General features: G+C 37.0%; 1 protein-coding gene across 3 annotated transcripts in view; it reads left to right on the top strand.

The window, feature by feature from the left end:
• The window catches only part of LOC127445451 (neuronal membrane glycoprotein M6-a), a 107,350-nt gene that overhangs the window by 45,471 nt on the left and 35,008 nt on the right, over positions 1–26,871 (top strand). Inside the window, exon 1 of one of the 3 annotated variants that reach the window (XM_051705539.1) lies at positions 800–1,168. The exons of 1 other annotated variant lie outside the window; for it this stretch is intronic. In XM_051705539.1, the coding sequence (XP_051561499.1) occupies positions 1,132–1,168 (37 nt within the window). In that variant the 5' untranslated portion in view covers positions 800–1,131. Of the gene's footprint in view, positions 1–799; positions 1,169–26,871 lie in introns of those variants that run through there. One more of the 3 variants, XM_051705537.1, reaches the window with a different exon arrangement.

Raw genomic sequence — 26,871 nt, 5'->3', positions numbered from 1 at the left:
GGTTAATTTTCAAGCCGCTAGCTAGTGTGTCACTGACACTGACAAAAATCAGACCATCTGAAGGTGACAGGTGCCTCTAAAATGAAAGGCCACTGCCCTGACCTGACAATGTTCAAATAGTTGTCTGCATTATGTTAAATAGTGCATATAGTATTCTTAATTATGTTTTCATTGTTGTAGTTAACATGATTGTGATGGCATGATGAACTTCACAGCCAAACAAACAAACAAAAAGCCTATGTTGATGTTATCCATCTTCATTAAACTTTTAGTTCATTTAGATGGATATAAAATACAGGGAATGTAATTGCATAAAAGAGCTGGACTGAAGATTTGTTGAGAACCAAAGCACTTTATCAGACACCTGTCATCACCTCATCAATAATCCTATCACTTTCAAACAGAGTGAAATAATGGGAGCAAGACAAACGTCTTCAGATCCCAGCCAACTGAGAGACTGCACACCTTTCATTGTAATACTGCAAATTAAGCGCACTATTGTATATGATGTGTGACTGCAGCCTTCCCTTCGAACCTACCTGCCAAATTTCATTTTAGAAGAGATAAAAATGTGTCTGTCAAGAGGTGAATTGCAATAATCAAACACAACTAGCCACAGAGACAGGCAAGGGGGAACATAGGGTGATGAGTTGTGTGTATGTCAGAGGCTTTATGATGGAGGGAGGGGGCCCTTCTGGTTACTAGGACACACTCATCCATCTGTTAGGGTCGGGTGTTTTCTTTTTTTCAGTGCGGTGCATTTTACATCTGCGCTTGAAAATAACTATTTTAAAACACATGCAGTGCCAGTGTTGAAAGTTGCTTAAATCTCTCGTTATTTCTACTATCAAACACCTAGAGTATTTATCAAACTTCTCTACAAGAAGACAGATTTTTTTTTTTTTTTATGCGATGGACAGTGTTAAGAGAGAGACAGGCAGGTAAAGATCTTTTTGACCGATCGCTGCAGTCGCGGAGAGGAAACAGCGGAGCTGAGTGACGCTCACGCTCATGCACATACATAAAAGCTCAATCTCTCATCTGCGTGCCCACAGACGCACAATCCGCTTGACCGGTGCAGCAGGCTTTGTTATAATTTATCCACTTCTATAATCCGTGCTTTAAACCACAATGGAAGATAATATGGAGGAGGGACAGACACAAAAAGGTATTGTGTGAGATTTCTTTTTACCCCTCCATCTCTCTTTCCCCCCATCTTTGTCTTTGTGCTGCTGCATACCTGCTTACAGTCTCATTCAGACGAGACGCTGTTGATGGCGACTGTCACTTATTATTTTTACATATATATATATATATATATATATATATATATATATATATATATATATATATATATATATATATATATTGTTTAACAACCGAAAATCAGAGATTGTATTGTTAAAAGCTGCCGCACAATTTGCAGTTGGTCAAAAGTTTCAAGTGTTGGTCAGTCTATGGGAATGGTAATGGTCAGTGCGCTCATTTTTGTCACGCTTTTTTTGCGCGTCTCTTAATGGATAATGAGGGATTGTCACTGCTCTCTTTTTCTTTTCCCCGCTCATTCAATCACGGGGCTGCTCTGGTTATCACTACAGTGCAGCCATTACAAAACAGTCCCTAGGTCGGATTAGAGATTGTGGCTATTCACTGCCTTTGTCTGTTAAACTGTTTGCTTTATAAGATTGTCACTCATGTGATTTAAAGCCCCAGCTTTGTGTGTGAGGTGGGTTTGGAGTGACAGTTGTGTGGAATGAGAGGGTGTCTATTGCTGTATGAATAGAGAATGGGTTATGAGAATACCTGTTTTTATTTTATATTATTTTTATATTATTTTTTTTTTTTCAGGTAGCCAACTATAAAAATGTTGAATTTAGAGGGATGTCAAATTTACCTTATGCAGATGGTTTAGTTACTCTTAAATGTACCCCAGCCTTGCCTCTCCCACTCACTATGGCTGTAGTTGGACTTGCTGGAGAACAATGAACTGTAAACATTAGGTGGGGCTGTGGGTGCATGAGTTTAAAGAATAGGGCCAGTTGTTATGCCATGAGGGGATATGTGTCATCAAAATGGCTTATGAGCAACTGCAGTGCTTCTTTAAGTAACAGCAGTGCTTGCCTGCCATAACTGACCCACTTCTGATTGAGAGAGGGAGAGAGAGAGAGAGAGAGAGAGGGAGAGAGAGAGAGAGAGCAACTGAAGGAAAAGAGAAAAGAAAACAGGGCGTCTCTGAGCATGCAGAATGATCTCTTTTTCAACCCATAACCATCTCCTCTGTCTTAGAAACCAAATTTTGCTCAGCAGTCGATCGAAACGCCATATGTCTGAACACTAGATATGAGCTCATTTAATTCAAGTGGAGAATTTGATTGTGGCACTGTAAACAGAAGCTGCGTTGGTTTCTGCTGTTGCTGGTCTTGGCTCTCTTTGTGAACACCCACAAATACGATGATGTACACACAGCCTACAGAAGCTGCTTAACAGATGCGCAGTCCTTTGGCATTTCCTGTGAAAATCAGTTATTTCCTCTTCATTATGTGAGGAACAACTTCACAATAATAGTGTTTAAAGATTGCCTATGGGGATGGACAGCGAGGGATTCTCTCAGACCCAATCCAGCTCATCACTCTATCTCTCTTTCTCAGTCTCAATGAATTTCAGCTCTCCAGCATTCCAGTCTTCATTGATACTATTTCTTCCTTCCTTACTAGCTTTTTTCTCAATGACTGCATTTTATTGCCATTATTAAGCCAGTATTCTGTTTTTTCGAAATCCAGTTAATACAGCTGATATATGCCTGAATTAATCAGAATTCCTTGTCATGTAAGCACCATATTTGGAATATGCAATGGAATGTACATTCATATTTGCCAGTGCCGAACCAAAAGTCACAGGCAGTTGTAAAAAGTCAAACAATAAATGAAACACATTTTTAGAAAGAAGAGGAGACATACACTACCGGTCAAAACTTTTGAAACACTTGACTGAAATGTTTCGCATGATCTTAAAAATCTTTTGATCTGAAGGCGTATGCTTAAATGTTTGAAATTAGTTTTGTAGACAAAAATATAATTGTGCCACCATATTAATTTATTTCATTATAAAACTAAAATGTAATACAAATATATATAACAGTTTTTGAAATTGATGACTTGGACCAAATAATAAAGAAAAGCAGCCAATAAGTGCCCAACATAGATGGGAACTCCTTCAATACTGTTAAAAAGCATCCCAGGGTGATACCTCAAAAAGTTGGTTGAGAAAATGTCAAGAGTACACGTCTGCAAATTCTAGGCAAAGGGTGACTACTTTGAAGATGCTAAAATATAACACTGTTTTTATTTATTTTGGATTTTGTTTAGTCACAACATAATTCCCATAGTTCCATTTATGTTATTCCATAGTTTTGATGACTTTACTATTATTCTAAAATGTGAAAAAAAAAGATAACAAATTATAATAAAGAATAAGTGTTTCAAAACTTTTGACCAGTAGTGTGTGTGTGTGTGTGTGTGTGTGTATATATATGTGTATATATATATATATATATATATATATATATATATATATATATATATATATATATATATATATATACATTGTTTATAATAAATTAATGTTTATGAATATACAGACAGATCATTGTTACTTTCTGCTCTTGATTTTGCTCTTGAGTGCTTTTGTCAAGGACATGAATGAGAATTAATAAGTAGAATTGTGTAGAATTACTAAAAATATAGTGTAATAAATGACAAGGGCAATCATCTTTGGTATTTCCAGTACAGAATTTGAAAAGAACAGACATCTTAGTTTATCCGAAATTTGGTGATTTCCACAAATGTACCGTATCATATAAATATATTTTTCAAAATAAAGCGTAATCAGAATATAGACCTTTGGAAATATTATCTTGGAATAATGACATCAATTTAACCAGTTAGTCTGTGAAGATAGTTATCGGGGTGGCAAGTGAGAAGGATGGTGACTGGGGTCAAAAACATGTTGCAAACATGCAAAGGGACAAAGATAGAGAAATACAGAGAGAAAATGATGTTTTGCTTTGGATAAAAAGATTTAATTAGGCAAAATATCAAAGCAGCTGAATTTTGTGAATACTTCAAAAACTGGATTATCACACATGCAGCCTTGGATTAAAAAAAGACTAGTTGTGGGGGTTAAGACAGATAAATCATTCATCTTCAGCAGATGGCATAGTGCTCTTTAGTGTCCATAAGTGGATCAGCAGACATTTAAGCTACCGTTATAAAGTTTTTCCCTTCCAAAACATATGAGGCCTTGGTCTTATCATGTACACAGTTTTTCAGAGACAATGGTCACAATATGATTTTCATTGAAATCTAGAATTATACCTGTATTGTCAGTGCCGTGGCCCGTGACATCATGGTATTTTAAAAGAAAAACTTCCTGAAATCATAAATCAAAAGTAATTAAATTCCTTTAAGTTCATAGATTATGCCTCAGCTTGACCTGCAAGTGGTTTTTGGATGGAATATATATTGATCTTGTTCTTGGGATGTGCTACAGTACATAGTGAAATGAAATACTCAAGGTGAACTTGTTCTCTCTCCACAGCCATCTTTTAAACACTCTCCTTAACTGCACAGACTCTGAAGTACAAGCAGTGAATTCAATTCTGAATCTGCAAAACAAAGATTCACATACTAACTTACTTTATTCAGCCATTATTGTGAAGCACTGCAGACTGGATAAATTACATTTCATAAGGTCTTGGTGAATAGGTTAAAGTGTCAGTCACCCATTGAGCAAGGCTGCCTTAACTTCCAATATCTGTCTCAATACAGTATAAATATGGGTTTTAAGTTGTGTAGTTGGAGTGTAGTTTTAAGTGAATTTCAAAAGATGTTATGCCAATAGCTTGTCTTGAAGATTTTATGGTCTTCAGGGCTCCAGACTAACAAAATGACTTAGTAGCCATTGGCTCCTGAACTGAAACATTAAGGAGCCAAATGGTTGTTTTTAGTCACCAAATTACAGAATTGCTCGAATTAGATTGTTGTTTAAAAACAAGATAGAAAGCTGAAGGAAATGAAGACAGCTGATAACCCTTTAATCTGAGGTTTAATATACAGTATATAGAGTTGAGAAGACAAGTTTGCATTTCCCTTTTGTCTCATAAATGTTCACATCTCTTTCATAATTTATACAAATATAAGAGATAAAATATTTTTTTATTTAGTACCGACCTTCAGAATCTACATTACAGATATTTACATTAAGTATAGTATGCATATAGTAGTGTGTTGCCTTCTTGAGCTTTAATGAATGTTTGCACATTGTGTAATAGTTAAAAGGATAGTTCACCCAAAAATGAAAATTCGTTCATCATTTACTCACCCTCATGCCATCCCAGAAGTGTATGACTTTCTTCTGCTGAACACAAATTAAGATTTTTAGAAGATTATCTCAGCTCTGTAGGTCCATACAATGCAAGTGAGTAAATTATGAGAATTTTCATTTTTGGGTGAACTATCCCTTTAAGTCTCTCAATTGTCCGAAGTGTCAAAAGCTGGATCTCACATATATGAATTGTTTAAAAATATTGCTTTAGTCTTTCTTTACTGTTTACAGATGGCTCAGAGACTACAAGAGTGCAAATTGAATTAAATCCCAGATGCAATTTATTTTGCTACTCCAATCCCAAATAATAATTACCATAAGAAAATAAGTGGTACATAATGTGGGACTTTTAATTATAAAGAAGCCTGAAATACGCATGGGACTCTTATTCTGAAATATATGTGCTCCCAATTGTGAACTCACTGATGGCTGATTCACTGAGAAAGTGAATCTCATTCAAACTACTAAACTGAGCTCCTGAGTTTAAACCCTCAGTTCTTTTCTGGTGATTCATGAAAAAGACCCAGTTCAAAAAAGTCATTTGTTTACGACTCTCTCGCGCTGGGTTTATTGTTGCGCACGGCTGCAAGCACATCACAACAGATACAACAGCGGCACGAGACACACTGGCGTTCTAAAGATGTATTCAATAACTCACAAGATGATATCTGACAAAACTGCATATGAACACACACAGCCCGACTGTCGCCAGTGGCGACTAGATTTTAAATTATTGTCGTAATATTTTTGGTTAAATTTGCGACCATTTTAGTCACAGTCTGGAGCCCTGGTCTTTGATATTCAGGTCAGAATGACTCTTAATGTTCTTCGAAGAAGCAAAGCCAAGTGTTTCCATCTTTGTGCTTTATGATTGAATGGTGGCATGGACCAGAGTTACTACACATTGCCAATGGAGACCTACTTCATGGAACTCCCCAATAAAGCCTGCTTCACCAAAATTTTCACTAACAGCTCTCCTAAGGATTAAGGTTTGGTTTGACATAGGTTTTTAGATTAGTTTGATTAACATACTGTGCCTATGTAACCCAATATTTATCATTTGTGTTTTTTATCAAAAGTTTCTTATAGGACTTTTATGGCCAAGAAAGCAGATTTAGAGAAAATATTTTGTCTCTGCAGTAGACTTGCCACGATATCATAATGTTCTCATCGGTGCGCTGTTCACATTCAAAACGACTAACACCGGTATTACCGCTGGTTGGATACTAAGTGGTACTATGGGGTAATTTTCGTTAAGCAAGAGCCTACACAATAACGCAAGGCAGCTTGATTTAAAAAAAAAAAAAAAAAAGTGCAATTTAAAATGTGTTCAACCTTTTGAAACATGGCTTTTCAGCAGCTGTGAAGGACAACATCTCTTTGGCACCGAACATACTTCATCCGTGCATTCTCTCCATCATGGGCTACTGGTCAGGTGTTTTGTTGTCCAGGCAAATACATCACTTATTGTGGATTGTTGTGGGTTTAATGTTGGTGTTTCATCCAAGGACCCAGTTTAGCTGCTTTGGAATGGTAATGACTTTGAATGTGTGTGAAAAAATTCATTTTGTTCCCTCCTAGGGCTGGGCAATATGCAAGAAATATGTTCATGATATTTTTATAAAAAAAAAAATATAAATAAATCACAATATCCAATTTATATATATATATATATATATATATATATATATATATATATATATATATAAAACCACCTTTCCATTTACCGTCATGTAAGTATCCATCTATGACAACAGGCGGAAAATTACTAATACAAATTAAAATCTAAAAACAATTACAAATGTAAACAATATAATTATAATGATGATAACAATCACTGAAATATAAATCATGGTTCGAGGTGAACGTGTTTTTGTATTATTTTATGATTTAATCACAGATGTATAGGCTATATATAAAGTGAACCTGCAGAGTTGCACTCACAACAAACTGCTCTGTGGAAATAAAGTGAACTGAACTCAGAGCACCTCCTGAGCTGAGATGGTCTGAGGTCATTTGCAGCATTCTCAAAGACGATACTCTTCTTGCAAAAAAATTTCAGAAGACTGAAACAAACAAAGAATGAGAACGCTTTACATACGCATGTTCCACGAGACTGCGCGCATCCGAACAAACAGCACGTCAGACATGCGCATAGATGGCTTTTCTGACATCTGTTCTAAAAAATATAATAAAGTCTTCAAGCGCGTGTCTGTGTGTCTAACAGCATTTCTTGTGCTATTCCTAATCTGAGACTTCTTACAGTTACCCACCCTGCACATTATATCCGCTACCTGCAATTAAACGTCTTCTGTCAGTGCGAGTACTTTGCTGCCTGTGTAATTTGATACGTTGTTAAAGAACATCTGGCTTTCAATGCGTTATTTAGGTTCATTTATCATTTATCAAACTCTTCATTAGGCAACTGTTCTTTATTTAAGGCTATTCTATTTTTTAGGCTATTGTATTGATATTGGAAGTTCCATTCATAATGTTTCCCTCTTTTATCCAGTATAAAATTTCACACTGGTGTTGTCCCTTGTACCTAGTAAAACCGGTAACACTGTACACCGTGGCAACCCTACTCTGCAGGCATACCTGTCCCGACAAAGCAATATGCTGACAAAGATTGCTTATGTGTGAAAAAGAGCATGTTTGCTTGGGTTTAATGTCATAATGTCTTAGATTTAAAGATTTGTGTTTGACATGTTTATTATTTTGTGGCAGAAAATGGACTTTGAAGTAGGTTTCAGATGAGATTCACTGCCTACCATTTATCTTTTAGTTCTTTTTCTTTTGTTGTATTTTTTTATTTTATTTTTTGTCAAGCTGCATATTCACAAGTATGATAGCTTTGTGTACTCATTCAAAATATGTCTCGCTTCTTGCTTCTTGATCAAAGTTTTCTCTGGGCTGGAATGCTTTGAACGATGTCTTGGGTTGTTTCAGTGTAAACATTAGTGTTTTATGGAATCCTGCACCTAATTGATGTTTATGTGTCAAGCTTGTATAGATATTTTGGCATGGGGATCACTTGCAATAAAGCCTGTACTACAATTATTATGGAATGCACTTAAAGAAGTGTAAGAATTACTGTAAATAGTGTCTTCCCTGGTCCAAGCTGGTTTGTCTAGCTGCAGGACCAGCATAGCCATGTTGTTTACCAGGGACCAGCATGCTAGAGACCATCATCCAAAACACAACATATGCTAGTGATAAACAATACTGGTCTTTTCAGCTGAGTTGACGCAATATTCTCTTCTTCTTGAAACATCCAGAAGTGTGTCTCAACAAAGCTCTAAAAGCCTTAAAACTAAACATCCATTTCAATTTGTGTGATTTGCACTCAAATTATGTTTTATAATGAATGCTAGAGCAATCAGTGTTTGCTAATTAGCCACTGCTGTGTCATAATAGTGTTGTGTCAAATTTTCATGAGACTATGTTGTGGATGACAGTCAACTTCACTGCTCGATAAAAGGGGGACCAAGTATCTGAATCAAAGGTTTTATTTAGGTGTATTGGTTTTTCAGGTTTAGTGAAGCACCATGAATTGATCTATTAATCATGTAGTGAAGCCCAGGAGAGTGAGATGCTGTGTGTTTACTGTAGATGTTTAGATGTCAGCAAGGGGATTCGCTCTTTGGGGATTTATAGACTGAGCTCTCCATCAGAAGCACACATGTAGCCTAATGTTGTTACTGCTCTTGAGGAAAGTACTTGACCTCTATTTTGTATTTATTTTATTTATTTATTTTTCAAGTCAGTGCCATCAAACAACACGGACAAACTTTTTTTTTTCTTTTCACATAGCTCATGAATAATGCAAGTGATGTAGAAGGGTTCTGGGATTGTTTGGCAGGCTCAGCCTGCTAAGCAATGTTCTGCCATCTGTCTTAACTCTATTTTTGCACTGTCAAAACTCTTTTTCCAGATGTAAAGTACAGCAATTAATATATATATATATATAGCAGATATAGCTCAAATTTTAAAGGACTATTGCCCCCCAAAATGGAAATTCTGTCATAATGTACTCTTAATTTACCCTCATGCCATTCTTCTGCAGAACACAAAAGGAATGTTTCAATTAATATTAGGTGATAGTGACTCAGTTTAAACAGGGCCCAAAAGTATCATAAAAGTAGTCCATGTAGCTCATGCATCATATTCCCATCTGAAGGCATACTGAAGGCCCGATTCACTTCATAATCTATATGCTGCCACTAGGTCAGATAATCAGAAAGCATGGGTTAAATATTCACTGTTACACTGACGACACTCAGCTCTACATTAGCACTTCTGTCAACTCTGTTTTTCCTCCTCCAGCACTTTCTTCCTGCATTCATGAACTGAAGCATTGGTTGAAGTCTAACTACCTTAAAATGAACTTCGATAAGTGTCATATATTTGTGTACAGATTGATCTCTTCAGCGTTTATTATACAATCTCATGTTACAGCAACTACATACAGCAAATTATCTCTTAGTCTCCCCCGTATACCACGTACACGTCTTACATCATATACGACAACTAGAAGCATTATGGGTATTGTAGTCTAACACACATACCCACACAATATGTTTTAATCACACCCTCCTCTACAGTTAAAAATCTTGGAGTGATTTTTGATTCTGCACTGTTGTTAGATTCACATGTTAGTATGACTGTGAAAACTGCCTTTTTGCCATCTTCATAACATCTCTCGCATTCGCTCCTCTTTAAGCCTCAAGGATGCTGAAACTGTAAGTTATGCCTTTGTTACATCAAGGCTGGATTACTGTAATACACTTTGCATTGTTTGTCTACAAAAACACTCAAATGCTTAAAATATGTTCAAAACTCTGCAGCTCATCTTATTATGCTTTTTTTTTTTTTAAAAAACTACACACATTACTCCCATATTTCAGCACCTACACTGGCTGCCTATTATTCAGCGTATACAGTATAATATCCTCATTCAATCTTACAAAGCTCTTATCTAGCTGAGCTACTCCAGGTTTATTCCCCAATACATTCTCTGAGGTCCTCTGGTGCTGGATTTTTGACTGTCCCAAAATTTAAACTAGCTTCAGTGGGTGCTAGGTCTTTCAGTGTGACTGCCCCTTGACTTTGGAAGTCATTTCCTCCAAATCTCAAGGCTGCACCTTCTCTGTCTGATTTTTTTTTTAAAAACTGCTCAAAATATATCTTTTATTTTTGTGTTATTTTCAAGATTAATTTCACTGTTTTTTTTTGTGTGTTTTTTTTTTTTCATATCATGTCTGTATTGATGTTTTTGTTTTGTTTGATATTTCTGTAAAGTGACCTTTTTGAAAGGCACTATATAAATAAAACATTATTATTATGATTATTATTATAGGTAAGAAACGATCCAAAATGTTAATAATTTTTCAGTTAAAATCTTGGATATCTTGGACAAATGGATTTTACAATGGATTTATGAAAGTTAGTTACAATGTAACTGTGCAACTCTCTGACATCAAGCTGCAGAATCAGACTGTTGACTCCACACAACAAATGGTTAAACCAACTTTCCTGTGCATTATTACTGCTACTGTATTTCAGTTGGTGAATGTGTTTTTCTTTTTTCTTTTTCTTTTTTTTTTTTTTTTTTACAAATGATTTTTTAGTACTTAACCATAGCTGTAATATTGCCCATATACTGTAGCAGTCTAATCCTGGTTGGAGTAGATGGCACTGATTGGGAGACTTAGTGTAATAATTAAATTTGAATACAGAAGCATTTGCAAATGATGCTGACCTTTAACCATAATTTTAGGTTTATTTAAGAACTCCTAAACAAGTGACAGCAAACCACTAGTCATTAGCCATCTTTATGACACTCATTCTTTCTTGAGATAGAACATGACAGGCACTGAAGAACACTGCCTTGCTCATTAAGTCGATGTGATTCATCTCCATATCAACAGTTTATAAGCATCAGTTGTCTCAACTAATATGGTCAATCTCAGCCCTCATTGTGTTTTGAGTAGATACCGTCTGTCTAGACAGTTTTCTGATCTTCATGACATCACAGCGCTACAGATCTCACACTTCCGTGGAGATCTCAGCCCGGTATTTCACAGGCCTGCCCATCTCAGCACATGAGTGTTGTAGAGAGCTTCAAAGGCCTGGCGGAGATGCTGTCAGCTGTAATCATCCGCTCTCAGAACAATGTTAATGTCCAATTATCACTGAACTGTCACAATAGAGGTGTCTGAAGTTCCTTAACAGCTTTAAAGCCTGCAAGAAATTAAAGCAAGCTGAAAAAATCACAACAGATTGACAAATCTGTATATGGAAGTCTGATGTACAGTAGGCTGTATTAGGATGATAACATCAGATTTCTTGTCTCAATGTCTCACTAGCTTAACTAAAGAAAAAAGAAAAAGAACAGGAAATATGCATAAACAGGCAATTGAAGGATTTATAAACCAACAGTGTCTGTGGGCAGAAAAATAGGACATTTATAGAAAGTGGTATGGAACCAGGGACAGTGTTGTTTGTTGTTTGGGGGGACAGCGATTGCTATGATTTAATTGATGGCTAATGTTACATGCTATACACCCGAAAGTGGAACTGTCTACAGTAGAAATTTTTCAACATGGTTGAACCCTTTTTTATGGTGAACAGAGTATTTTATGTGCTTACAAGTCCACATGTGAAAATGCTTTGATTTAGCATTTAAATAATTTAGCAAATCAATTGATAAATATATTATCAAGATAACAAGTTGAATTGAAAATTTTACATTAATATATTTGTTGTGGTACAGTGTATGTCCCATTTAGCTTTAATGACATAGTGGACTCAATAAGTTTGTTCAAAATCTTATGATTCATGTTAATCTAGAATGATTTGAGAATGTTCCAAAGAGCATCTTATGTGCTTCAATGGAAGCAAAGAAATCAGACCTTTTTTATATGGAGTTAACATGGTCAATGACACAAATTGGCTTATATTGGTTTAGTGACCAAGAAATACTGCAAAATCAGTGAAATATTTCATCTTAATGTGATAACATTATTATTTTTGTTTGTTTATTTATTTCCAGGTTTAAATTGATTTTTTTTCCTTCTAATTTTCAATGTGGTCAAAGACTTTTGTATCCAGCTGTATTTATATATAATAGAATAATACAGTAACACTAGCACTGCTGGATATGTGACAACACTCAAAATGAACATCTGATTTTACACAGACCTGCATTCATGGACGCAAACTGGTAGAAATATTAGCAAGAGATGAAAGGATTGTTTGAGCTGATTCCGTAGTGCAGAAGTGTTTGAAGAAGGAAAAAAAAAATCCCTTGAATGAAAGGATATTTTTGGATGCAGTAAATAGACTTTGCCATTAAACTGAAATGGACACAAGACCGAGAGCATCTTTCAACAATCCTTGTTGAAAGTAATGACACAAAGCCATTCTTCTCCATTCTGTCTTTCTACTCAGGGCAAAAAAATAACATTTGCCAAGCACCAAATGTGAGTAAAAAACATGATTAGAAACTGCAACATAACACATTGTTTAAATTACACACAGTGTAAACATGCTAGTCTGACCTATGCTAATATAAAGACTTAAGCAATTCAAAGACATACAAATGTCAAATCCCATTGTCATTGGGACAGAAATATATATTTTTTCTGTAATAAAAACAATGCAAAACAAAGTTTGTAAATTTTCTTAAAGGTGCACTCAGTAACCTTTTGTTCGTGTGCTGATGGAGGGTTTCCTGTTATTTAGCAGTTTAGCAGAGTTAGTTCAAAGTGTCAGTCCATTCAGCACTATTTTGTAGCTCCAGTTCCAACTGTGGCTATATGACAAATTATTTCCCCAGCATCAGGAGATGGGCCATCGTCTGCACACTTGACGTTGCTCTCTCTTTTGGCCCAGCCAGAATTCATTAATCCTCATTGTTTCTATCTGACAAACCATTAAATTATCTGCCAGGAATACACACAAGTGCACAAACAAGGCGATTTCAAGAGTGTTAGAATGCAGACATTTTGTGGAATGGCCATTCTCATAATTAACTGTATTAATTTATAGCAAACAAAATTACCACATAGCTGGGAGGTGGGATGTTTATTTATCTTAATTTGTGATCTCAGATATGTTGTTTTGACGCTCACTAATTAGTAAGTGATAAGCCAATGCAAACACACTGTGTACACGTGATCATATCGCATGGCACTCACCCCTAACACAAAGCCCTGTTGTAAAGGGGAGGTGACGTGATGAGATGGGTGTCCCAGGCCTATTGTATGGTAATGCAGAGGGAGTATGTGCCACTTTCTCTTGTTGGGCATCCCTCCCCCACCCCCCTCCCACCGTAAACCCCCTCCTTTCTGTCTGGCCGTGATGGCTCAGCTGAGGGTTGATCCGATTGCCTCAGACCCTCTGGGATGATGGGACAGTGCACACACACATACCACACATACACACACAATTTAATCATAATTTTCTGCTTGATGTTGAAAGTCCTGAAATTTATGCCCATGATTATGAATAAGCATGTTAAAAAAAAAAAAAAAAAAAAAAAAGCTGTTTAGCCTTTAGATTGGATCTCATTCTAGTCTTTTATCAAATCCAAGGGACTATATCTGAATTCTTAAAATATAGAATTAGAGGGCTTAATACGAAAGGGTTTACTGCTTAAAGGAGTAGTTTTGTTGTCATTCTGTTGTCATTTACTAACCGTCATCATGCTGTTCAAAAGATGTATGACTTTCTTTATTTGGAGAAACCCAAAAAAAAAAAAAAGCAGTGATGTTGATAGTGCTGCTTTTCCCCATACAATGAAAGTGAATGGTGACTGAGGCTAAAATCCTCCCTAACATCTCCTTTCATTTTTCATGGAAGCAAGTCAACAGCCCTGGGCAGTGCTAAGGGTGGACTATTAGGGCTTAAGCCCAGAATGTTTTCAGTAAAGCCCCAGATGTTAGTATCAACTTGATTCTAAAATAATAATAATAATAATAATAATAATAATAATAATAATAATATATATATATATATATATATATATATATATATATATATATATATATATATATATATATATAAATGAATGAATACCTTTTAGTATCGATAATACCAAATACCAACACAATTCATTGACCTTGCGCTGTTTTGTTGGCGGCTGCTGCGTATGTGGCATGCATGCTTGCATGAAGAGGACTTGTGACTGCCTGCCTTAGTGAGATATTGGAAACTGTGCTGAGTTGGCCCATTCAGATGCATTAATACAAAATATTTAGATACATAACCCTCAAAGCAAAGAGTAATATATACTGTACACACACACACACACACACACACACACACACACACACACACACACACACATATATATATATATATATATATATATATATATATATATATATATATATATATATATATATATATATATTTAAACATGAGCACGATGCCATGAACCTTGCAAACTTTTTTTCTTCTTCTCATAAGCACCTATTTTAGCCTATTTACAACCTGCTCTCTTCTAAGCTAACTTAAAGCACTAGACGAATGATTTTGAACTACAAAAAGCCGAAAGGGACAAGATAGTGTTTTTTGAAAATCACATTTGAAAGTATGTGTAGTTTTAAATAGTGTTAAAAAGCATCTGATCTTTTTGAGCGTATCTGCGGCTGAAAAGTTAGTGGGAAATGTTAGTTTTAATTTCAGTAATATGCCTAATATTTAAAAATATAAATGACACCACAGTGATGTAACACTAAAACTTTTATTATAAAGTGTATTATATTCCAGTATTTCATCAAAGCATGGCCCCATACATTTCCACCGAAGATAAGCCCCAAATATCCACTTACCCTAGAACTGCCCGTCAACAACATGAGGGTGAGCGACATAATTTGTATTTTTGGATGAACAGACATAATGTTCTTTTACAGTGTAAAAGGCAAAATTGAATAGCCAGCTTTATTGACTGCTTGTTGTTCAAGAATTCACTTATGGAACTTCCTGAAGCCCTTTGCAGCATGACCATACATCATTTTGATTCCTGCCCACTCATACACATGCAGACACTCTAAAGTGTGATTGCTAGGTCTTGGATAACTGTTCACAACTGAATGGGCATGACTGGTTGAGAGTGTTCTGCCAAATCGAAGAATGAAACCATGGCCTCAGATTCACTCTGTGAATGGTTGGGACTGTCTTCTTCTAATGCCAAACAAAACTGGCTCTGGTGATTGGAATGTTAACGAAAAGCCAACTGGCCATTTTTCAAAAAGAAAAGCCTGAAAATTATATTGATTTGAAAGGTCAGGTTGAGTTGAATCTGTGAAACTTGTGGCAGTAATTGAATTGTAGCTCATTTAAAAGGTGGGACATTAAGAGCTACTGGATTGAGCAGGTCAAAAGCAACACACTAACAGCTAAAACACTGTCATGTCTACCCATCTTTCTGATCGGCATTATGTTTCTTTGTCTCTCTTTATTGGTCTTATACAGATATACACTGACACTTTTCCTCCATTTTTCTCTCCAACCTCTCTCCAATATTGGATTAGCAGTGAAACTATACATTGTTTCATGTTGGAACAGATTATTATAATTTATTACTAGTCCAGGCACTTTTAAGGTATTTTTCAGTTTGTGTGCTGCTCAGACACTGCTGTTGCTGAAGTTAAACATTGTGGAATGCATTAATATTCGTGTAACCCCGAAACCCTGAGCTAGAGCTTCACTTCCTGAGCTTCCTTCCTTTTATGCTCCACTAGATACCTTTAAGCACAGTGTGTGTAAGATGTGTCAGATTCTCCACTGTCCCACTGATTTTGTGGACGTACAGTAAGTGGGTCATTGCACTAAAGAAGGATTTGCTTGGGTTGGCACGGCAACATCACTGGTCGATTAAATGCACAAGTGAGTCAGTTCATAAATCTGCAGGATGCTAATGCTAATATAAAAAAAAATTATTCAAATGTGAATATATAAATAAATATACTGTATACATAAATACCCAAAAGGATCACTAACTTACACTTAACAGGTTAAAACCTCACAGACACCAATCTGCCCATCTGTTCCATTTCTGTTTTTAGCAAATGCTATTGAAATTAAAATATGGGTAGTTGATGCATTTCCACAATCTTTTTATAAACATCAAGATTTAAAGTAAAAAGCATGGTGGATTTACCAAACAATGTCAATGTTCTTATCATTGAGATGTTTGTTTCCTATTATTGTGGCTTTGTTTAACTATGCTCTCGACTGTATCTCTATACATGCCCCTCACTTTCACATGCCTTGGACTGGTGCATTTTTAAGTTATAGGTAGAAGCTGCTTTGTATTTTAATTAGCTACCCTCTCAGCACTTCACAGCCACACCTGTGCTTTTCTCTCCCTCTGAGAGCTAACCATTTGATAATTGTAGAGTTGGGGTACTCAAGTTCGAACTCGAGTCCAAGTCACAAGGTTATGTGTGGGTGCCTCGTGCCACCCCACCGCAAGATGCCGCCGCCCCCCCGCAAGATACCGCCCTGGGCGACGGCACTAAATCCGCTACTGACTTGGTCTTGAGTCCGACCCAGCCCCTTTTGGACTCTGACTCTACTCAGACTTGATTGTTTAAAGACTCGGACTTGACTCGGACTCAACTAAGGTGGACTCGAACCCAACACTAGATAATTGTGACCTTTGACCCCACTGGGCAGTGGGCAGTTGGGTGTAATCCCCTCATGACTGTTTGACAAGAGTCTGGCAGATGGAGTGAATGAATGAGAGGGATATGGATGGGAGGGCTTGAGCAGTAGGAGTCCCTTTTGTTGTTGTTCAGTAATGACAAGACGTGGTTCATTTCTCAACTAGTTAAAAAAATTGTTACTGCAATAGAATGTTTTACATTAATTTATTTAGTTTTATTTTGTGGGCAAATTAAAAAAAGTTAATGGTCTATTGTTGCAGAAGCTACTTTGAACTTTGAAGCTACTCATAATTTGAAGTAGTTAAGCCACACACTGTAAAAAATGTCTGTAATTTTAACAGTAAAAGACTGTAAAAATGCTACAGAAATAAAACTTTAATAGATTAACGAGTATTAACTGTAAAATATTCAGTAACATTTTTTAATATATTTTAAAAGGCAATACAGTAATTTTTACAATAAAATGTTGTAAAAATGAACTTTATTTAGATGTAAAAAGTATGATTTTCCTGTATAATTAATGGTAAAAATTTACATTGTACATGTACTCTCTTGTTAAACAGAGTACATTAATACAGTAAATTATTGTTAAAATTACAGTAAAAAACTGTAATTAGGTGACCCATTACATTTCATTATATTTTATGGGAATAGTTATGTTTCTTCTTATTTTTAATATCAGTTACATACATTGAGGTGTTCTGTTTTATATCTGATGTAGTTTAGTTAATGTTTACTGCATTATTTAAATTTCACATGTGTTACCCTGATGGTGTTTAGTGTTTGTGTGAGTGACACTGAGAACTGTCTTAAAGAACTTTATTGGTCATTGTTCCTGGAAGAGGCACTATTGGTGAACTTCATGTCATCATGTGCCCTTCTGTTACTACAGTGATTAACAAATAACGTTTAAAGTAAAAAGCAGATTTTTACAGTTTTAGAAGGCTAATATCAAGTTTATGACTTTTTTGACTGTAAATTTAACAGATTTTTTTTTTTTTTTTTTTTAACTGTAAAATTTACAGGTTGTTCTGTAAAGTTGTTTACATTTTTACTGTATTTTTTTACATAATTATTCTGGCAACCACAGCTGCCATTTTTTTTTTTTTTTTTTTAAACAGGATTTTTTTTTTTTTTTTGCAGTGCAATCAAGCTACCCTTTAAAAAAAAAAAAAGGGAATAAAAGGGTAGTTGGCTTCACTACAAGCTATACTAATAAAAGGTAACGGCAATCTACAGCTATTTAAGGGGACAACGTCTTTTTAAATGTATAATTTTAAATTTACAATCACAGTATTTATCTTGCACAAACGTAGTGAGGATCTCAATTAGGGAGATAATTGAGATCAGATACTAGGGCTGCACGATTATAGCAAAAATTATAATTGTCGATTATTGCCCTTGATATTGTAATCATGATTATTAATGTCAATTAAAATATTCAATTACAGTGACGTCACAAAGTAAGCAACTGCGCGGTTCTTCAGAGTAGCAAATTTCAATGGTGGATATGAGCTGTGCTCCAGTTTCTTTTAAGCATCTTTTAAGCATTAAATATTGTAATAATGTTTGTTAATGTTAGGCAAAATAAAAATTATTTTAAATGGATATCTATGGTATAGAATAAATGCAATTATTGCTAAATTACTGCTTAAATTATTGGTCCATGTACAGTAAATAATATGACATATTCAATATTATTAACAGACGATTTAAATTAGCAGTTACATTCTGCATTCAGTAAGCCCTTTGGTGGCGAGACAGTGGACCATTCATCCCGTTAGATCTTCAGTGGTGATCTTGTTCATATTAGATCATTGTTCGATCATTTTTGGCCTCAGCGGTTGCACTTTGGAAATTAAAAACAGTAATTTGTGATCGAGTTTGTGCGATTCATTAAAATGTTAACTTCACTAATACCAGCTGTGTGGCAAATGGGTCTTATTAGAGCAGACGTGATAACAATGACGGTGATTTCTGAAATATGCTATTCATGCCATATTCTTTATGTTGGCTACACCTCCAAAACAAACTTTTAAAACAGTTAAGCTGAATTACTTTATTGCTATTTTGTACAAATCAAATTCACATTGGCCTACTTATTAACATGACACACACACAAAAAAGCTGTTATTACATTTTTAATAAATTGTACGCAGAAATCGAGCAGTGTGACAAACTCTCCCATTATAATGACTGCTGTCACTCACTGCAGGTTTACACTGTTTGAGGCCTGCATTTCGACGCGAGCACAAAGTTCTGCACTTTCTCGAATGCTCTCATTAAAAACTAAGCTGTCTAATCAGCATAATAAATCAATTATTTACACCATGTCTATGCCTTGATTAGAACGGGATCATTTTAGTTTTGTTGCGTTGCTCATTTGCAGTGTATTTAATATCTACGCTCAAAGCGAGTGGCACAATATGCAATGAGTCCAAAATAATTCCAAAGTGCTTTTCGCTCTTGTTCTATAGCTTCTTTTTGAGTGTCAGGTGATGTTTCTTCAGTATTAATTTTTGTGTGCCACCATGAACAGAGGTGGAACATAAAGCAAGCATCTGGGCATTTAGACGGTTTAAAACTTGTGCATTAGGATCAGATGTCATTACTGATAGTACGGAGTACTAATTTAAGCGGCTCTGATTGGCCATTGCCAGTGGACATGTTAGTGATTGGTTAGAATACTCAACCGCTGCAAAAAGACGTTGTAAATAGAAACCATTGATGCAACAGGAGCAGACTTAAATTGAACACTGTAATCATCAGTTTTCACGATTACATAATCGTGGCAGCTGTAATTGTAATCGCGATTAGTTTACATTTACATTTATTCATTTGGCAGATGCTTTTATCCAAAGCGATCTACAAAAGAGGAATACATAAGTGAATCATCTTAAGGAGACAGTGGTACGAAAAGTGCCATATTACAACGTTTCACTAGCATCAGAATAGTATTAAAAACAGATTAAAGTGCAACAAGATTTTTTTTTTTTTTTTTTGTGACTGGTTAAGTGCTCATGGAAAAGATGTGTTTTTAGCCATTTTTTGAAGACAGAAAGTGAGTAAGCTTCATGGATGGAGTTGGGAAGGTCATTCCACCAATGTGGTATGATGAAGCTGAAAGTCCGGGAAAGTGTTTTGGTGCCTCTTTGTGTTGGTACAACAAGGCGACATTTCTTAGCCGACCGCAGGCTTCTAGTGGGCGCGTAGCTCTGCAGAAATGATTTTAGGTATGCTGGAGCAGACCCAGTGACTATTCTGTATGCCAGCATCAGAGCCTTGAACTTGATACATGCATCAACCGGCAGCCAGTGAAGAGAGACAAGGAATGGTGTAACATGCACTCTCTTTGGTTGATTAAATACCAGACGTGCTGCTGCATTCTGGATCATTTGCAGGGGTCTAATTGCACATGCAGGGAGGCCTACAATGAGAGCATTACAGTAGTCCAGTCTAGTTATGACAAGTGACAGAACAAAAAGTTGTGTGGCATGTTCAGAGAGGAAGGGTCTTATCTTCCTGATATTGTAGAGTGTAAATCTACATGATCTTGCGGTCTTTGAGATGTGGTCTGTGAAATGTAGTTTGTTATCGATTGTTACCCCTAGATTTCTGACAGTTTTGGAAGGTGTTACTGTAGTTGCACCCAGCTGCACGGTGATGTTGTGTTCAACAGCAGGGTTGGCTGGAAAGACAAGAAGTTCAGTCTTGGCTGGGTTAAGTTGCAGGTGGTGTTCCTTCATCCAGGCCGAGATGTCTGCCAGGCAGGCAGTGATTCGACCGGTCACTGCGGTGTCGTTGGGCTGGAAAGACAAGTAGAGTTGCGTGTCATCAGCTTAGCAGTGGTAAGAGAAACCATGTGCCTGAATGATGGGTCCCAGTGATGTTGTGTATATAGAGAAGAGAAGTGGCCCAAGCACTGAACCCTGAGGTAGCCCAGTAAGTAGCTGTTGTGGCTTGGACACCTCACCTCTACAGGCTACCTTGAAGGACCTACCTGAGAGGTAGGAATTAAACCAGTCAAGCACAGTTCCTGTGATGCCCAGCGAAGAGAGGGTGGAGAGTAAGATCTGATGGTTGACTGTGTCAAAGGCTGCAGAAAGGTCCAGTAGAATCAGGACGGATGATCTGGATTCAGCTTTCGCCCATCTCAGCGACTCAGTGACAGACAGCAGGGCAGTCTCGATGGAGTGTCCTCTTTTGAAGCCTGACTGATTGTCATCCAGCAGCTTGTTCTATGAGAGATAGGCAGAGATTTGATTGAAAACTGCCCTTTCAGGTGTTTTTGGGATGAGAGAGACTGGTCTGTAGTGTTATATTTGTGTGGGGTTAAGTGCAGGTTTTTTCAGCAGCGGGGTTACTCGAGCCTGCTTGAATGTAGTGGGAAAAGTGCCTGTAAGTAGAGATGTGTTAATTATGTGTGTGAGTGCAGGTAGGATGGATGGAGAGATGGCCTGGAGAAGGTGAGAAGGAATGGAGTCAAGGGAACAGGTGGTGGAGTGGTTGGAGATGAGGAGTTTAGAGACCTCAGTGTCAGTCAGAGGAGAGATTAGTTTTTCGATTAATTGTGCAGCCCTATCAGATACATTTAAACAGACTGTTAAACAGATATATTTACGCCAAATACAACTAATACTAAAACTTGCAGCCTGATCTCATGACATTTACATGAGCATCGCAAAATTTTGGCAAACCTGAAATTACATGCATCATTACATGTTTGGCTGCAGTTTTCAAGTGAAATGTCTAGCGGTGTGCCAAAACCGAGCAAAATTATGTTGCAATCAGACAAGGTTTTAAGGTGAATTTTAGATGGAGGTTTTAATGAGTTAAACGTACCACTCTTAACTAAAACTTTACCTTAAACCTAGCCAGTAGTGTCCTAAAAGATAAATGAGAGTGTAACAAAACAGACATTTTTACCCTTAACCAACATCTAACCAATAGTGTTTTAAAATGTCAATTCGAAATGAAAAGCACATTTTCTGAAGCAACCACGTAATTTTGTGTCGCTTCTATGGCACTTTCGCTTTTGTGAAGGGCTGTCACGATTACTCAATTTAATTTGGTGCTGTGTCCAGATGTGCGAGAGAAGTTGAAATTTTCGTTGCTGTGAGGGGCACGCTGAACTCAGCAAACAAACACATTGGAATGCAATCTAAACTTATTTATCTACACAATTGTTTGCAATATAGGCTTTTATGAAGCAACATAAAGTAATGTCACGAAAAAGACTTCCTTCGGACATGATTAAAATTACACACGCAGTAACGGATGCACAAACACATTCTGTTAAATAAATCTGACCGAATCCAGATGATCTAAGAAGGTTATTTTCAGCAAATTACCATTTGAGTTCTGTTCTGTGTAAATGAATTACCATTTGAATGTAAATGCGATCTTTCCTCATGTAAATTAGATTTCATGATGATTATGTTTAAAGAATAGATCGCAATGCCCCACTTCTGATAACTATTGTATAGTTTATGGCAATTATTACAGGTAAAACTCAATGTGGGAATCCAGATAACTTTATTTACTGAATAAAATTGCAGGTCTGTATGCTGACAGTCAAAGTTCAACGTGAGTCTGCTGTTAAAGCCACAGCTGCACGTCTCACATCCCATAGATGCAGTATGAAACTTTGGCTTACCAGAAAAATGGCTAGTCACTGCATGTGAAATTAACAGTGTTTACTCAATAAGGAACTGAATGTCCAGATGCTTAAGGGCATTTTACATGGTATGTGGCAAGCGTCAATGTTTTGCGATCTGCAGTATTTAGCCCAAGCGCAGCAATGCCTGCAACTGCTGCAGTGAAAAAAATTATCTCACGCGATTAATTTGAATATTGTATTCCGTTTTGCATACAAGTGATAAAAAAACTAAAACAAAACAAGCAAATAAAATACAGTGAAAAATACGTTTATAAAGTCATAATCATATTGTACTCATGATTTGTGTGATAATGAATAAAATGCACAGTTGTTGTAGCGCCTCTAGTTTTCATTTCACCAAGAATCTACAGCAAAACGTAGAAAGCGGCACGTAAAAGTCAATATGTATATAGAATAATGTTTATTCTATGAGACCAGGTTGAAAACTTCATACAACATAATTTAATTTGAAAACAGTGATGAACAGCAGAATTTATCTTAATATTTTGAAAGGACAAAATATTTTTCAAAGGATTTCTAGTGATTTAAAATCCTCTTTAATTTGTCATAGTGACCACATTTACATGCACTTAAGAAAACGGTTTATTCCAGGGTTTTTGAAGTAGTCGTTCTGAAAAGTTTTTTTATACTGTTTAAGGGATTAAGAGAAAGCGGTTTAAAACACCTAGGTTTCTCTTGGACAACACGGCTTATTGTAGTCATCTAAACAAATAAGCAACCTTCTGATGGGTCTTTGAAAAGTGCGCATGCGTGGAACAGGCCGAATTACAAACGTCATAGGATGGAGCCTAACAACAAGTCAACACAGTGGAAAGAATTCAACATTTCTGAGAGTACAGTGCAATAATCACATAAACTGTAAACTATACCCATTTATACACACAAATGTAAAATATCGACTGTCCCTCACATTCGTGTATATGCTGGTACATTGGGTAAATCCCGGAAATTTACAAAAGAGGGAAATCCCACTATTGCATTGCAATTCCGTTGCAGGTTGCGATAGAATGTTAATGAAACAAACACAGCAACAAGTCTTGAATATATCTGGTAATAAGGCGAAGCAATGGAGAATAAAATGTCAAAGTCTTCCTGGGATCCCATGTTTGTTATTTACACAAGCGTTGCAGGAAAAGTACATTGCTGTGGAGAAAGCTGTTTACTGACCGAGTCGCATGTATACAAGAGTAAATAGTATGCCACTTATACAGTGCATGTAAACAGGAACACTGTTTTCTCACAGTAACCCGCTTTCACACAATAAGCCGCTTTCTGGTGTCCCTGTAAGCATTGTCAGTATCTATCTTTCACCCTTCTTTTAGAAGCACATTTACTTTTTTGGCTGTCTGGAGTGGTAATAGACAGCTCCTGCACAGTTCTCATCAATGGACACTTCATTTACAGGAGACCCAAGAAAGCAATAGACAAAAAGAAAAAAGGAAAAAACAGAAAGGAATGGAGGGGGCTTGAGGTGGGAGAGTTGAATTATTGATAGTGATGGCAGGCCCCTCTCTGCGTCACGCTGCACTGCTTCTGAATAATGGATGATGCCTCGTGCCTGTACTCGGGCTCACTCACCCATTTGTCTTGCTGCTGTAACGTATGCTCACCCGAGCCCATTACTGGGAAAACAAAATGCTGAACACTATACAATCAGCATATGGTCACTGTAGGGACAGGAACAGACCAGTAATTAAAGTTTATCTGAGGAAACCTTAGACTGTGCTAAACAATGGCCTCACCTTTAGGCAATTTAACTTTAGTCTGCCGAAAATTGGCAAGCAATTATAAGCAGATTGTTCTGTTTATGGCCCAAAATTTATGTGCTGAACAGATGATCATAGAATACTTCAGCTGTCCAAAAAGGACAAATATAAACAAATTGCTTCAGGAAGTGAGACAATGGAGATTACAGTAAAGAGACAACAGATAAATCAAACATAGTCTATTAATTGTATTCACTTAAACCTGTTTGTTATGGATTATTTTGTATTTGTCACTCAATTTGACTGTAGCAGCTGCCTCCCAAAATGTAATAGTATTCATTATGTGAGACATAAAAAATAGTGCCACCAAAAGTGATAAAAAATGCCCCAGATATTTAAAATATGAGGGCAACAATTGCCGTTGTACCATATTCCTCTGAGTTTTGTTTCTTAGCAAGGTTTAATGCAGACACTGTTGTGACCTGTAGTTGAAGATATCTGTATTCAATGTCTCAGAAGAGAGTGTTTAATGTGTAGTTGAAAGTGCAGCTATGGTCTTTGATAAAAAAACAATACAAAACAAAACAGATGGGCTGGTTTGAATATTTCTGTAACTGCTGATCTCCTGAGATTTTCACGCACAGCAGTCTCTAGAATTTACTCAGAATGGTGCCAAAAATAAAAAACAGCCAGTGAGTGGCAGTTCTTTGGATGGAAATGCCTTGTTGATGAGAGAGGTCAACAGAGAATGGCCAGACTGGTTCGAACTAACAAAGTCTAAGGTAACTCAGATAACCACTCTGCACAATTGTGATGAGAAAAATATCATCTCAGAATGCTATTCTGTGATGCGGGATGGCGCTGTTTTGGCGGCACGAAGGGGACCTACACAATATTAGGCAGGTGGTTTTAATGTTTAATGTTTAGTGTTTGATGTTAATTTAAATTTTATAATCAACCCCCTTTATTAGCCAGATTGAAAAAAGCATATATACAGTGCATCCGGAAAGTATTCACAGCGCTTCACTTTTTCCACATTTTGTTATGTTACAGCCTTATTCCAAAATGGATTAAATTCATTATTTTCCTCAAAATTCTACAAACAATACCCCATAATGACAACGTGAAAGAAGTTTGTTTGAAATCTTTGCAAATTTATTCAAAATAAAAACAGAAAAAAATCACATGTACATAAGTATTCACAGCCTTTGCCATGACACTCAAAATTGAGCTCAGGCGCATCCTGTTTCCACTGATCATCCTTGAGGTGTTTCTACAACTTGATTGGAGTCCACCTGTGGTAAATTCAGTTGATTGGACATGATTTGGAAAGGCACACACCTGTCTATATAAGGTCCCACAGTTAACAGTGCATGTCAGAGCACAAACCAAGACATGAAGTCCAAGGAATTGTCTGTAGACCTCCGAGACAGGATTGTATCGAGACATAGATCTGGGGAAGGGTACAGAAATATTTCTGCAGCATTGAAGGTCCCAATGAGCACAGTGGCCTCCATCATCCGTAAATGGAAGAAGTTTGGAACCACCAGGACTCTTCCTAGTGCTGGCTGCCCGGCCGAACTGAGCGATCGGGGGAGAAGGGCCTTAGTCAGGGAGGTGACCAAGAACCCGATGGTCACTCTGACAGAGCTCCAGCGTTTCTCTGTGGAGAAAGGAAAACCTTCCAGAAGAACAACCATCTCTGCAGCACTCCACCAATCAGGCCTGTATGGTAGAGTGGCCAAACGGAAGCCACTCCTCAGTAAAAGGCACATGACAGCCCTTCTGGAGTTTGCCAAAAGGCACCTGAAGGACTCTCAGACCATGAGAAACAAAATTCTCTGGTCTGATGAAACAAAGATTGAACTCTTTGGCCTGAATGGCAAGCGTCATGTCTGGAGGAAACCAGGCAACGCTCATCACCTGGCCAATACCATCCCTACAGTGAAGCATAGTGGTGGCAGCATCATGCTGTGGGGATGTTTTTCAGTGGCAGGAACTGGGAGACTTGTCAGGATTGAGGGAAAGATGAATGCAGCAATGTACAGAGACATCCTTGATGAAAACCTGCTCCAGAGCGCTCTGGACCTCAGACTGGGGCGAAGGTTCATCTTCCAACAGGACAACGACCCTAAGCACACAGCCAAGATAACAAAGGAGTGGCTATGGGACAACTCTGTGAATGTCCTTGAGTGGCCCAGCCAGAGCCCAGACTTGAACCCGATTGAACATCTCTGGAGAGATCTGAAAATGACTGTGCACCGACACTCCCCATCCAACCTGATGGAGCTTGAGAGGTCCTGCAAAGAAGAATGGGAGAAACTGCCCAAAAATAGGTGTGCCAAGCTTGTAGCATCATACTCAAAAAGACTTGAGGCTGTAATTGGTGCCAAAAGTGCTTCAACAAAGTATTGAGCAAAGGCTG

This window comes from Myxocyprinus asiaticus, chromosome 8 (genome assembly GCF_019703515.2).
Source record: "Myxocyprinus asiaticus isolate MX2 ecotype Aquarium Trade chromosome 8, UBuf_Myxa_2, whole genome shotgun sequence".
Taxonomy (NCBI): domain Eukaryota; kingdom Metazoa; phylum Chordata; class Actinopteri; order Cypriniformes; family Catostomidae; genus Myxocyprinus; species Myxocyprinus asiaticus.
The sequence above is the reverse complement of the archived record's forward strand: the minus strand, read 5'-3'. Positions and strand labels throughout refer to the sequence as shown.